This window comes from Dromiciops gliroides, chromosome 5, assembly GCF_019393635.1.
Source record: "Dromiciops gliroides isolate mDroGli1 chromosome 5, mDroGli1.pri, whole genome shotgun sequence".
NCBI lineage: Eukaryota > Metazoa > Chordata > Mammalia > Microbiotheria > Microbiotheriidae > Dromiciops > Dromiciops gliroides.
Window position 1 is genome coordinate 232,014,110 of NC_057865.1, and position 12,791 is coordinate 232,026,900.

At 37.5% G+C, this 12,791-nt stretch overlaps 1 protein-coding gene across 5 annotated transcripts in view; it reads right to left on the minus strand.

Annotated features, from left to right (window-relative positions):
• The window catches only part of TAFA2 (TAFA chemokine like family member 2), a 578,300-nt gene that overhangs the window by 126,453 nt on the left and 439,056 nt on the right, over positions 1-12,791 (minus strand). For all 5 annotated transcript variants that reach the window (XR_006353324.1, XM_043968342.1, XM_043968341.1 and 2 more), the window contains one exon: positions 12,627-12,733. Coding sequence is in view for 4 of the 5 variants with exons in the window: in XM_043968342.1 (XP_043824277.1) it covers positions 12,627-12,732 (106 nt within the window). In the remaining variant the exon portion in view is untranslated. The remainder of the gene's footprint in view (positions 1-12,626; positions 12,734-12,791) is intronic.

The following is a 12,791-nucleotide window of genomic DNA, read 5'->3' on the forward strand; positions in this document are numbered from 1 at the left end:
GTGTGTTTTGAGACAAAGAGAAGGAAACAGAGGCAGAAGGAAATGAGGGAGAGGGAGAGGGAGAGGGAGAGGGAGAGGGAGAGGGAGAGGGAGAGGGAGAGGGAGAGGGAGAGGGAGAGGGAGAGGGAGAGGGAGAGGGAGAGGGAGAGGGAGAGGGAGAGGGAGAGGGAGAGGGAGAGGGAGAGGGAGAGGGAGAGGGAGAGGGAGAGGGAGAGGGAGAGGGAGAGGGAGAGGGAGAGGGAGAGGGAGAGGGAGAGGGAGAGGGAGAGGGAGAGGGAGAGGGAGAGGGAGAGGGAGAGGGAGAGGGAGAGGGAGAGGGAGAGGGAGAGGGAGAGGGAGAGGGAGAGGGAGAGGGAGAGGGAGAGGGAGAGGGAGAGGGAGAGGGAGAGGGAGAGGGAGAGGGAGAGGGAGAGGGAGAGGGAGTGAGCCAGAAAGTGAGGGGGCTCTGGAAAGAGGAAGCAGTTATGGCTCAGAGGGAGGCTTTTGTGAAGGAAATAGATGTGGCATAAGGGAAGAGGAAAAAATATATGTATGAATGTTTTGGGACTTGTGAGTACTGAAATTGGCTAAGAGAATAAAAGAGGGAGTCAGGAGATGGGGGGTGGTAAGTCTGATTTACCCTACAGCTAATTTCGCAAGTTTACCTGGTCTGATCTCATACAAATAGGGGCCTATTCTCATAGCCTTAAGTGGACATTGAGATATTCTAACAAAGTTTAGGGACTCACTGTTCCCACAGGTTGCCATGAGCTTATAACAAGCCTCAGGGCAAAACAAAGAAGAAAGGTGGCATTCAGTTTGTTCATGGTCTAAAGTTCTGATTTAATTCAATTCTTCTGAGCTAATTTCTGGATTCTAAAGCATGCTATAGGTTCAATAGTCAAGTTAATCTTAATAATAATATATTATTTTTATTTAGTGCTAAATTAATCTTTCATACTTAATATATTGGAGTGGCTAACATAAGATTGGCCAGTAGGCAATTTACTAATCTGTGTATACAGGTATACACTTTCTAGGAGAGAGTGTCATTTCCTTTACATTTATAAAGTCGGGATAATATTTGTAGTTATAACAACCCAAAATAGCAAACATGCCTATCTATAGATAGATATCTTTCAACAGACAGATAGACAGATGACAGGTAGGTAGGTAGTTAGGTAGCTAGACAGACATAAATATAGATATGTCTATAGCTATGTATTTCATATAATATATACATATCCAGATAGAAATGTATATCTATAAATGTATCTACATATGTTTATAAGAAATGTATGTATATACACAATCTGTATGCTGAGGGCTAAAGCAGCCACCCCAAAAATAATAAGCATCTTGAAATGAATTATAGCGGTCTCAGTTTAGCTGCCCCATCACAATTCCCCTTCAACTGAATTGAAGGCATACTTTGTTTTGCTCTTTTTGATACAAAAATCCCAACTTATAGTTTTGACTTTGTCATTTTTTTGTATTTATATCTTTTTCCCTTTTCAACCTCATTGCAATTTTTAAAAAAATCAGAGCATGGTGGGGCAATTCTACATGTCTGATTTGTCTCAGTATTTATCCCAGGAGCCAGTGTCTTCTAATCCAGCTTCTAGTTCCAACAATGATAGACAATATGTCTTCACAAATCATTTCACCATTATACTGTGAGCTCCTTGAATCCAGGGAATGTCTTTTACCTTTCTTTATATCTCCAGTTCTTAGCACACAGACTGTTATATAATAAACATTCAGTAATGTTTAGTGACTGACCTCTCTGGGTCTCATTTTCCTCATTTGGCAAATGAGAAGGTTAGATCCCTTCCAATGCTAAGGCTATGAACCTACAATCATCTTTAAGGTCCCAACTACTTCCCAAATTCAGTGATTCTATGTAACTTCAAAGAGGCTGAGGGAGAACAGCCTTCTTATATGATGATGACTTATGATCACTAACAAATGTATCATAGTAAGATTGTCTTTTTTCTTCATTCAGAACTTCCACCCCTAGCTCCATGATATTGCTAACATAGCCCCAAATACATATTTGCACACAGAGAGGCATTTCAGATATAAACTGGGAAATGAAAAGCCTATGATTTCCTATTGAATCATTACAATACCTGGAAGTCTCTATATTTCATAAGAGAAGATTGCTCCTAGTGTGACTAGCAAATTGATTTTCTTTTCCAAGAACTGTCTTTCAAAAAAAAAAAAACCAAACACCCTACTATTTATAAACACATGATCAATGAAAATGTCTACTATAACAATAAGATGGGTTTCAGACAAGCATCTTAATCACTATTTAGAAGTAGTCTCATATTTGGTCACCGTTACAGATAACAGATGTAGTTACCCTTGGGACTTGAACAACTTCTTTGGAAAAGTATATTGTTCGCCATCGGAGAAATCATCAATAAAGCATCCAATTTGTTCAGTCATTTAATATCCAACATTGTACCTTGTTTATGATTTTATTTGAATAACTTTTATAGGAATTTTACAACTAAACTTAATGAATTTTAAATGGCTTCCTAGTATACAGACACCCCCCCCAAGTAATAGCGTTACAGATAAAACATACCCTAAATTAAAAAAACAAATATTAGAGGACACAATAATCACTTCTCAGTCTGACACTGATATGCTTTATTGTGGGGGAAAAGATCCACTGAAATATTGTGCAACTTTCTAAAATCTAAGTAACTAGTGTATAGGGTCAGAAATAGAATCTTGGCCTCTTTACTTCCTCCTCCTCCTCCTCCTCCTTCTCCTCCTTCTCATCATTACTACTAGTAGTAGTACTATGGGCTATAATAATGATATAATACTAAATAACAGGGATAGAGGCTGGAGCTGTGATTTAATCAGTTTAGAAAACTCCCTCTATCAATGTAGGTAAGCCCTTTTTTAGTCTTAGAGACTCAGTCTTTAATTTACACTCAAAGTCTCTAATTTAGACTCTTAAAGAGTGACATAAAACTCTGAAGTGTGAAATGACTTTACCAGGGTCACACTGCCAGTACGTATCAGAGATGGGATCGGAATTCAGGTCTTTTTAGTTCCAAGCCCAGCTCTCTGTCCCCAATTCAATATTGCCTCCACAATAAACAAATTTTTAGGATCATTTATTATAAGCTAGTCTTGAGAAAAATCAAAGACAGGTAAAATTGATAAAAAGTATTCTTTCCCTCATTCACATCATTATGCATTACTATTTCTTCATTAATGAGCATCTAACAGAATTAAGGCCCCAAAAAGTTTGGGTTCCTAAGATAAAACCTATATTTGATTATCAGCTCATTGCTTTCAGAAACAGAGACAAGCTATACTCCTTGGAATTGCCTGTCCTGAAGCCAAAAATCTTTTAAGACCCAGCCCCTAAAGTGGTAGAATATGTTCTCAACAACTCTAAGAGTCACATAACACTAAAGATACTATATAAATGAAAACACACAATAGATAATGGGCTTACTTTTTGTTTTTCCCCAACCTTTTAATGCCCAAAACAGAATTAGACTTCCTAGAGATAAGAAATTAAGTTGATTACGTTATGTTACCTGATTAACTCTAATGGCCCACAATCTGAATTATAAACTTTAAGAGAATCATTTAACATGCTTTTGAGTATGTGTGTGTAAGTGTGTTTTAATTCTATCCTTCAAATTGTCACAACCGTAGAAGGATTTTCGATTAAAAAACACACACACACACAACAATGCATAGCATACTAGCATTAAGCATGCAAACAAGCTTAATTTTTTTTTTCTCCCCACAAAAGAAGTCAAGCTTAGGATGTAACAAGAGGTATTAAATGTCACAGTCATAGATGACTAGATGATTTCCTGCTTAGAGAATTCTCCAGTTTTGTCTGACCTTATATTTTGACAAGAACATTTGCTGAAGAAATCCAGTCTGAGACTGCCTCAACCAGTACTGAAACTACAATTCTTCTTTAGAGTATACTCTTTTGAAAACTGTTTCTCCTGGTAAAATTGTTCATAAATCTAGGAGTCCATTGGGTTTAATCCATTCCTTTTATTTTGATGAGGACAACTTCCACTAGTTCATAGCCAATTAAAATTAGTTTTCCAGTTTTCTTGTAGCATATCATTGAATAAGTCTGTATTTATATAACTTAGGGAAAAAATAAATTTTCACCAACTCACTATATATATTACTTATCTTCCTAAGATGTAGTTTGTTGGAAGCTTAAAAGAGGATTTGATGGGAACATAGGAGCTCTAAACTTGCATTTTTTCCAGGGCAATGAGGGTTAAGTGACTTGCCCAGGGTCACACAGTTAATAAGCATCAAGTGTCTGAGGCCAGATTTGAACTCAGGCCCTTCTGAATCTAGGGCTGGGGCTTTATCCACTGTGCCACCTAGCTGCCCCCAAACTGTCATTTTCAAAGGAGATTTCCACTATCTAAAGCATAGTGAACTTGAATACTTTTGTGGGGAAAGTTTACATAAAAAAGAATTCTTATAATTCCTGGCTGATCAAATTATGTACTTCAACGTCTACATAAATATGCTACTCCCTATATTGTGAGAAGTAAAAGTGGAATCCTCCAATTGATAACAACTTTCCCCTTGGGTTTTCTCAGAAATCTCAGAATTTGACATCTCTATAACTAATGTCTATGTCTCCAAAAATGTAGGTAATGCAACAAAAGTAACAAATGCATAAAGCAGGTTCTAGACAGCCTTTATCAGCCACTCAGATAATTGGAAGATGCAAGAGTTACAGAAGCCCATCAACAAATACAGAAAGTGTATAAAGGGACTCAATGACCCATAAGTAATCAATGCAATCCTTCCTCCTCTTTGGCAGGTTTGACTTTTCTATAAAGGTCCTAAATTTCTCCATATTCAGTGCCACCCTTAGGTTCCCCTTGGAAGGAAACAGAACTTGGAATTATGAATAGGATAATCTCTCCCCAACATTCTAGTGAAGACCTTCTTCCACAGTCTCCCCAAGTGTCATAGTAATACTCTTTAGTTTTGATGTCCTTCAAAGGGACACTTGGGACTAGTAGACAGCCAATCCTTTTCCTGAAGGAGCTGCATTGTGAGGATAGCCAAAGTCTAAAATTCATATGCCTGGAACCTCTATATTTTAACTTTGGTCCCTAACTACTGTTTCACCCAGACTCAGGAGAGACATGCCCCATCTTGTCTCTCCATGGCATACACTGTTGAAGCAATTCCTCTTCTCTGAATATAATGCCAGACACCCAAAATCTAGAAAAAGGGGTTCCCATAAGGCAAAACTTCAGACTAATATTGCCCCATAATCCCTTTCCACTACCTAGAAGGCCTGGTTATGAGATTATACTCCCTGGGAAATCATCTGTCAAGCCTTCTTCCTCTAACTAAGAGCAGTGGTTCAATAAAATATTGTGTAGCAATATCACATGACAAATGTTACAAGTGATAGATATGAGAAGAATAGACTGAAAGTAGTTTGTCAGTTACCCTTTATTGACCAATGTAAAGGGGTGTTTCTTCCCACAAATATCTTTCCTCCCTAGAATCTGAGTCAATCAATTCATATTGGAGGCAGCCACCTTCCATCCTCCAGGCATCAACAGTGTTATTCTCTTTAGAAAGAAGCAATCAAGAGGGCAACTAGGTGGTGCAGTGGATAAAGCACAGGCTCTGAATTCAGGAGGAACTGAGTTCTAATTCGGCCTCAGACACTAGACACTTACTCGCTGTGTGACTCTGGGAAAATCACTTAACCCTCACTGCCCTGCAAAAAAAACAAATCTTTGGGGGAAGCTAGGTGGTACAGTGGATAAAGCACCAGCCATGGATTCGGGAGAACCTGAATTCAAATCTAGTCTCAGACACTTGACACTTACTAGCTTGTGACCCTGGGCAAGTCACTTAACCCTCATTGCCCCACAGAAAAAGAAAAAAGAAAGATACTATCAAAAGTCCCCCAAAAACATATCCCAGAAAGATTGTTAAATTGATCAGGGACTTTATTTGATTACAATGACAAGGTTCCCAAGAGTCCTCAGTTAGTGATTTTATGAAATCTCCACATTGGTAGTAATAATTTATTTCATCTGTCAAATCCAAATGTTTTTGAGATGTTCCCTAAACTCCATTTCCAAGGAATTACTTCCTGGATCTGGATCAGCAAATGAAGAATCACATCTTCCACTTCAGGACTCCTATTACCTTTTTAAAGACTTAATTCTTTCAAGAACATTCTTTATCATTTCATTTAAATAAACAGCTACTAACTAAAATAACTTGCAAAAAAAGATCAATGCAACTATTCCTGGAAAGAATAATGATACTGAATAACTCAATGTTGAAGAGTGGAAAGGAAATATGTTATCCTTGATTTAAAACCTTATATCATTTCTGTGGAGAGGCTGTGTTAGGGAATGAAAAATAAATTGTATCTTATAATGATTTTCTTTCAAATAAGATTTTTCATTGTTACCAAAGTGGTAGAGACTTTAGATATGTAAGAAATTTCTTTTACTTTGAAATGCTTCCTTGGATCTATTCTCTGTCCCCTTGCTCATCTGGCTATCAAGAGTTGGAAGACTTGAGTTTTTTTTTTGTTTGTTTGTTTTGTTTTGTTTTTGTTTTTTGAAGGCAATGGGGGTTAAGTGACTTGCCCAGGGTCATACAGCTAGTAAGTGTCAAGTGTCTGAGGCCGGATTTAAACTCAGGTACTCCTGAATCCAGGGCCAGTGCTTTAACCACTGTACCATCTAGCTGCCCCAAGACTTGAGTTCCAATTCTGGCTCTATTACTTACTATCCATGTGCAAATCACAACTTCTTTTGCCTAGTTCTAAATTAGTTCATGTACTTAATAATTAGTTACTAACTTCCCCTTTCTACTGAACCAATGATTTTGTTATTCTATTCTATTGTCCTTACTATGAGGACAACTACTATTTTACCACTGCCAATTATTTTATTTAGCTTTACTTTTATTCTCTTATACCTAAGCATGCAAACCTAGTCAAGGCCTCTTTTATTTCATCCTTCCTATTCACATTCTCAATTTTTTTCTGTAAATATACTGTATATTTACAAAAATATACATGAGTTCTTTTCCCAACTTCAATCTACTAAGGAGTCTTGTCTTGCTTAATTTGAAACTTTCTTCTTCTTGCTAGGAGCCTTATTATTCTTGCTGGAATTTGGCACCACCCTGATACTTTTAAGTAACATACATTTTCCTACCCCAACATTGCCCTCATACCATCCAACAAATACATGGCAAGTGCCAGAGGGATTTGATGTGGTGGGAGAACAGAAAACAACATCAAAAGCAGGTGCTCATACCAACCTCGGGAAGACATCAATACATGTTAGAGTGGTTGTTTGTAGGTGTGATGTAATACATGGAATAAATATGTCAAATGCCTTAGAATATCAGTCCATAGGCTATAAGAATAGTTGCATTTATAGCTCCAAGGAAGCACATTATGAGTGCATAGTAAATATTATGACTCTTCTTTCATCTCCAAAAAAATAAAATTTTACTCCTTTTTTTCCCTCTATAAGATAAACCCAATAATTCCATCCTCATCTCACTACTGTTTTGATAGAGTAACTTTGAAAAAAATTGTTATTAGAAATTTTGCTTCATACAATGATTCAAACCCCAGACTATTGTGGGTCACAGGAAAAGAATAACTACCTTATCCTTCTACTTTTATATCAGCCACAGACTTTTTTTTTACTATCCTCCTGCGTTGCACTCCTCATCTTCTCACCTCTTCCTCCATGACCTCTGGAATTTCACTCTATAATTAACAAACTTTCCTTTACTTTATACCTCTTTTTTTGTTTTCAGAGACCTTGCTCTCTTCAGATAACACTTTCCCTCTTATAATCTCACCACAGGAACACACTGGTCTTGGAAAGATACGCAACATACTACTTATTCCATATTGCACAGACACATACCCCTCACACTCTGATGCCATCACTCAGCCATCTTTCCTATCTTGAGATTCATGCTATCGAAATCTATCACCCACTGTACGTTTGTGGCTTTCCTCTCCCAGTCACCAAGTTCCTTCTGCTTCCTTTCTCAGGTTGTTCAGTACCTAGCTCTGCTTCCTCTCCACTGCAACACCTGCCTTTATACTTCAGGTCTTCAACATCTATGTTGATGTTCCGTAAAACACCGTAGCTTCCACATTAGTCAATCTACTCAACTTCCATTAATTATTCCCTCACTCCATCCCAGCTGTAAAAAGGAATACACCCACCTTTGAGCTCTCCATCATTTACACATGTTCTACTTCCATAATCAAGATCACTGAAATTCTCTTATCCAATCAAACCTCCTATTATTTGGTTTTCCATAAGTCTTACTACTCTTTTTTTTCCCTTTTTTTTTTTTTTGTAGTAGGGCAATAAGGGTTAAGTGACTTGCCCAGGGCCACACAGCTAGTAAGTGTCAAGTGTCTGAGGCTGGATTTGAACTCAGGTCCTCCTGAATCCAGGGCCGGTGCTTTATCCTCTGCATCACCTAGCTGCCCCGAGTCTTACTACTCTTAATCCCATTCTCCATCTGCACAATAACATCCAATGCCTCTATCCACAGTATTTTCTCACACTATATCTGATGTGACTCTCCTCCCTTCCTAATCTCAATCCTTTAGTTAATATGCTATCCACATCCCATGCAGTAACCATGGGTGTACTCTAAGACTCTGTCCTGGGCCTGGAAGACTTAAGATACACTCATGATTAGAGAATGTGATATGGAGGACAAAGGGGACTGAGAAGCAGCCCCCAAAGAAGAGAAACAATGTTACAAATGATCCAGAGAGGAGTATGTATCCAGAAAAAGGTGCCTAATAGCATCCAATGTTGAAGAGAGAATAAAAAGGTCTGCATATCAAGAAAGAGCCATCAAATTTAACAATTAAGATACCATTAGCAATTTTAAAAAGAAGCAATTTTAGTTGAATGATGAGCTTGGAAGCTAGAGAGCAAAAGGTCAGAAAAATGAAATGAGAGGAGAGGAGGTAGAGGCAACAAGTATATATTATGCCTGCTATTGACCAAGGTTCCAAAGGAGAATGTCCTGCTTCTTTGCCTGCCTGGAAGGTGAATTCAATCCCTCCTTAATGTTCCTGTGAGGGAAATTATAGAAATTTCTCTTTATAAAGGTCTTTCGAGATACTTTCCTGAAATACATTTTATTTTAGAGTATTTGGAAACAATAAACAAAATTCAATGTCTCCTCTGAAAAAAAAAACATGCAAATTAATGGAAGAATTCCATAGGCTACATTATGTATACCCAAAGTATGTTTCTACTTAGGCTTTCATTCATATGTGCATTTACTTAGTCAATGAACTCTTAAACTGACATCAAAGTTGTTTGTAAGGAATGTGCCTTTATAACTACAAAAGGCTTTATTACCTTGTACATCTAGTCTAGACTCCTCATTTTGTAGGTAAGAAAATCAGGATCTTGTGTGGTTTTGCCACAGTTCACTTATCTATTTTAAACTTCATTAATTAATTATTATTTGACAAGTAAAAATATGGAATGTTTGAATTTTGAAATGAAATTTAGTTTATATTAATGAAGAATATGTTGAAACACCTGGGGAAATAACTATCAAAATGCTGAATCCAACTGACAAAAAAAGCAATTCATTCTATTTGCCAAAATCATTCATATTCATATTTAAGTCAAATTCAAATGTCAACTTTAGACAGTAAAAGCCTCCAGTGGTTTGTATTTTAGACTCAACAATGAGTGGCTTCATTCTAACATCCAATGGGATATATTGTTGTTATTTGTCCTTGGTTCTTGAAGAGGACCATGACATGTCATGACTTGCAGTGAATTGGATTGAAGTGAGGAAAGGATGTATAAAGTCACCAGCCTCACTCTCCCCTCCAGAGCCATGTAGGTCCAGTGGCAAGATAACATCAGGGGATCAGCTAGGTGGCACAGTGGATAAAGCATCAGCCCTGGATTCAGGCCATGAGTTCAAATCCGACCTCAGACACTTGACACTTACTAGCTATATGACCCTGGGCAAGTCACTTAACCGCCACTGCCCCACAAAAAAAAAAAAAAAAAAAATAACATCAGGACTGATATTTGAAACAATAGGGGTTAAATAACTTGACCAGGGTCACACAGCTAGTAAGTATCAAGTGTCTGAAGCCAGATTCGAACTCAGGCCCTCCTTACTCTAGGTCCAGTGTTTTATCCACTGAGCCACATAGCTGATCCCAATGGGAGATAAAAGGAATCACCACATATTATCTGGAAACTTTAGGTAGAGGGATATAACTCTTAATTTTTGTGAGAGTTACAAAACCAGAAAAAAAATTAACAAAATAAACCTACCAAATAAATTCTAAATTACTTCCCCATGACATCATTCTCCTCTGTATCACTGTGTGCCATACTTTCAGGATCTGGGCCTCAACAGATTGCAAAGTTATTCCAGGAAAATTTTGATAAAAGTTTTAAGTGATTTACATCAAAGGCATTTTTTAAAGAACCAGATTCTTGTATTATATGAGGCAGAAATACGTAAACTCTTTCCCTTGTGAGATGACTAACTTCATTCAAAACCTTCAGACAAATTTTTCAAGTCAGGCAGGGTACCTTCTGCAGTGAGTGGGCTGTGCTGACTCCTTAGAGAACAGTACCATATGAGTCAGTTGTTCTCACAAGATGGCCAATCTCAAGGTCAAATAGAAGTCTGTTGACATAAAATCGGAAAGATCTTATCGGCAAATCTAATGACATCCCTAGACAAGTAAAAGTTTTGTTGCCATTGCTGTTGTTTTCTTAGATTTACACCCCACACCCAATCATCCATGGGTATATTTTATAGAAATACAGAATTCTACAGTCAAAAGAGGCCTCCATTGGGGGCAGCTAGGTAGCACAGTGGATAAAGCATCAGCCCTGGATTCAGGAGTACCTGAGTTCAAATCCGGCCTCGGACACTTGACGTTTACTAGCTGTGTGACCCTGGGCAAGTCACTTAACCCTCATTGCCCAGCAAAAAAGAAAAGAAAAAAAAAGAGGCCTCCACAGCCATTTGATCCTATTCATATCTCCCAAGAATTCCTGCTACTTCCCATGGCAGCATTTTTTTTCATTTGGGACAGCTCTAACTGTTAGAAAGTTGTTTTGGGTTTGTTTCTTGATATTTCATTTGAACTCAACAGTATAGAAGCATAGAGGTTTGAATAATAGCTATCTCTTCATCATAAAATGTTTTGTTTTGTTTTAATCTCTATTGCAGTGTGCCATGCAATAGTAATTCATTTCACATAATCAGCTTAGTGCACCAGAATTCAAGAAATTCTAAATTCCTGAGCAATACAATGAAAAACCATGATTCTGACTGATGATGAAGCATGTTACCCCCCTCCTAACAGAGAGGTGATAGCTTCAAGATTTCAAATAAGACATAAAAGCTTGGACATGGCTGATGAGCGAATTTGCTTCACTTAATTATGCATGTGTTGTAAGGATTTTATTTTTTTTTCAATTGGAGAGGAGTGAGGAGAAAAAATAAATGGTTGTTAATTGGAAAACAAGATTTTTTTTAAAAAAAAATTCTTCCTTTCTATTAAAAAAAAAGGAATCTGAAAGTAAAGCTATTATAATGACTTTGCCAAGGGCCAAAAAGTGACATAATAGGGTTAGGGATAGGGACTGAACCAGTGATATTCTTGGTATAGAAAGCTCCCTGGGTGTGAAAATAGGTACATTTATAGGGGTGGGGCATGAGGAGAGGTGGGAAAATATCAGATTTTCTAATTAGGGAAGTGGGATTCTGGTGGGTAACTTTAGAAAAGCAGAAAATTGACAAGGTAGGAGTATTTGATTGTGAAGGGAGTAGGTCAAAAACAATCCCATTTCAATTCTCTTTATTAATCCTACTAGTCAGAAATGAAGAAGCAAAGAGTAGTCTTCTGGCTACCAAAAACTTTCAGGTTTAATGTGTATCTATAGATTAAGGACTATCACAGCTTGGATTAGCAAGACAAAATCGGCAGCAGCACATTAAGCATATTATGGCTAGTGTCTGAATGGAAGTAGAAACAGACACTTCAGGAACCTAGAATTAGTGCTCATCTTCTTTCTATTGAGGAAGCAATGACATTCAGGACTGGCTGTGCAAAAACGTAGCTTTGACAGGCAAACCATTTGCATGCCATAGCAGAATGGATGTTATTAAAGATGGTTTCTTTATGAGGTCTATTGTAGCCAAGAACTTCTCTAGAGCACTCATATGCTTCTTGATACATCTTTATTACATGTCAACTTAACTTTTCAACTGGCCCATCCCGGAAAGGAAAATGGCAGTGAAATTGTCAGAGTGGCAATTTCCTATGGATTGAATCGACATGCTAAACTGATATGGCACCAATCCGGGAAACATTAAATAACCATTTCCTTCCATAACACGCCCGCTTTAGAAATCACTCTCTCTGAATCTTTATTTGTAGAGCACTCTCAAGAGAAATTTGCACCCAGGAAAATCACAAAAAATGCCCAAGACAGAGCTATGTTTTGTTTGTTTTTTTTTTTTTTTTAAACAGAGCCAACTTCAACAAGGTGCTGAAAAAAGGAGCTCATATTTCTTACCTTTATGGTGGTTTGCACCAGATGCTAGTTTGCCCCACAAGGTTAGAATAAATATTATTATTAACAGCTTTCCTTTTGTTGCTTTCTGTAAGTATCTCTTATTCATCCTGGAAAGAAAAGAAAAGAAAATGCATCTATTTCTATAGAATCACAGAATTTGACACT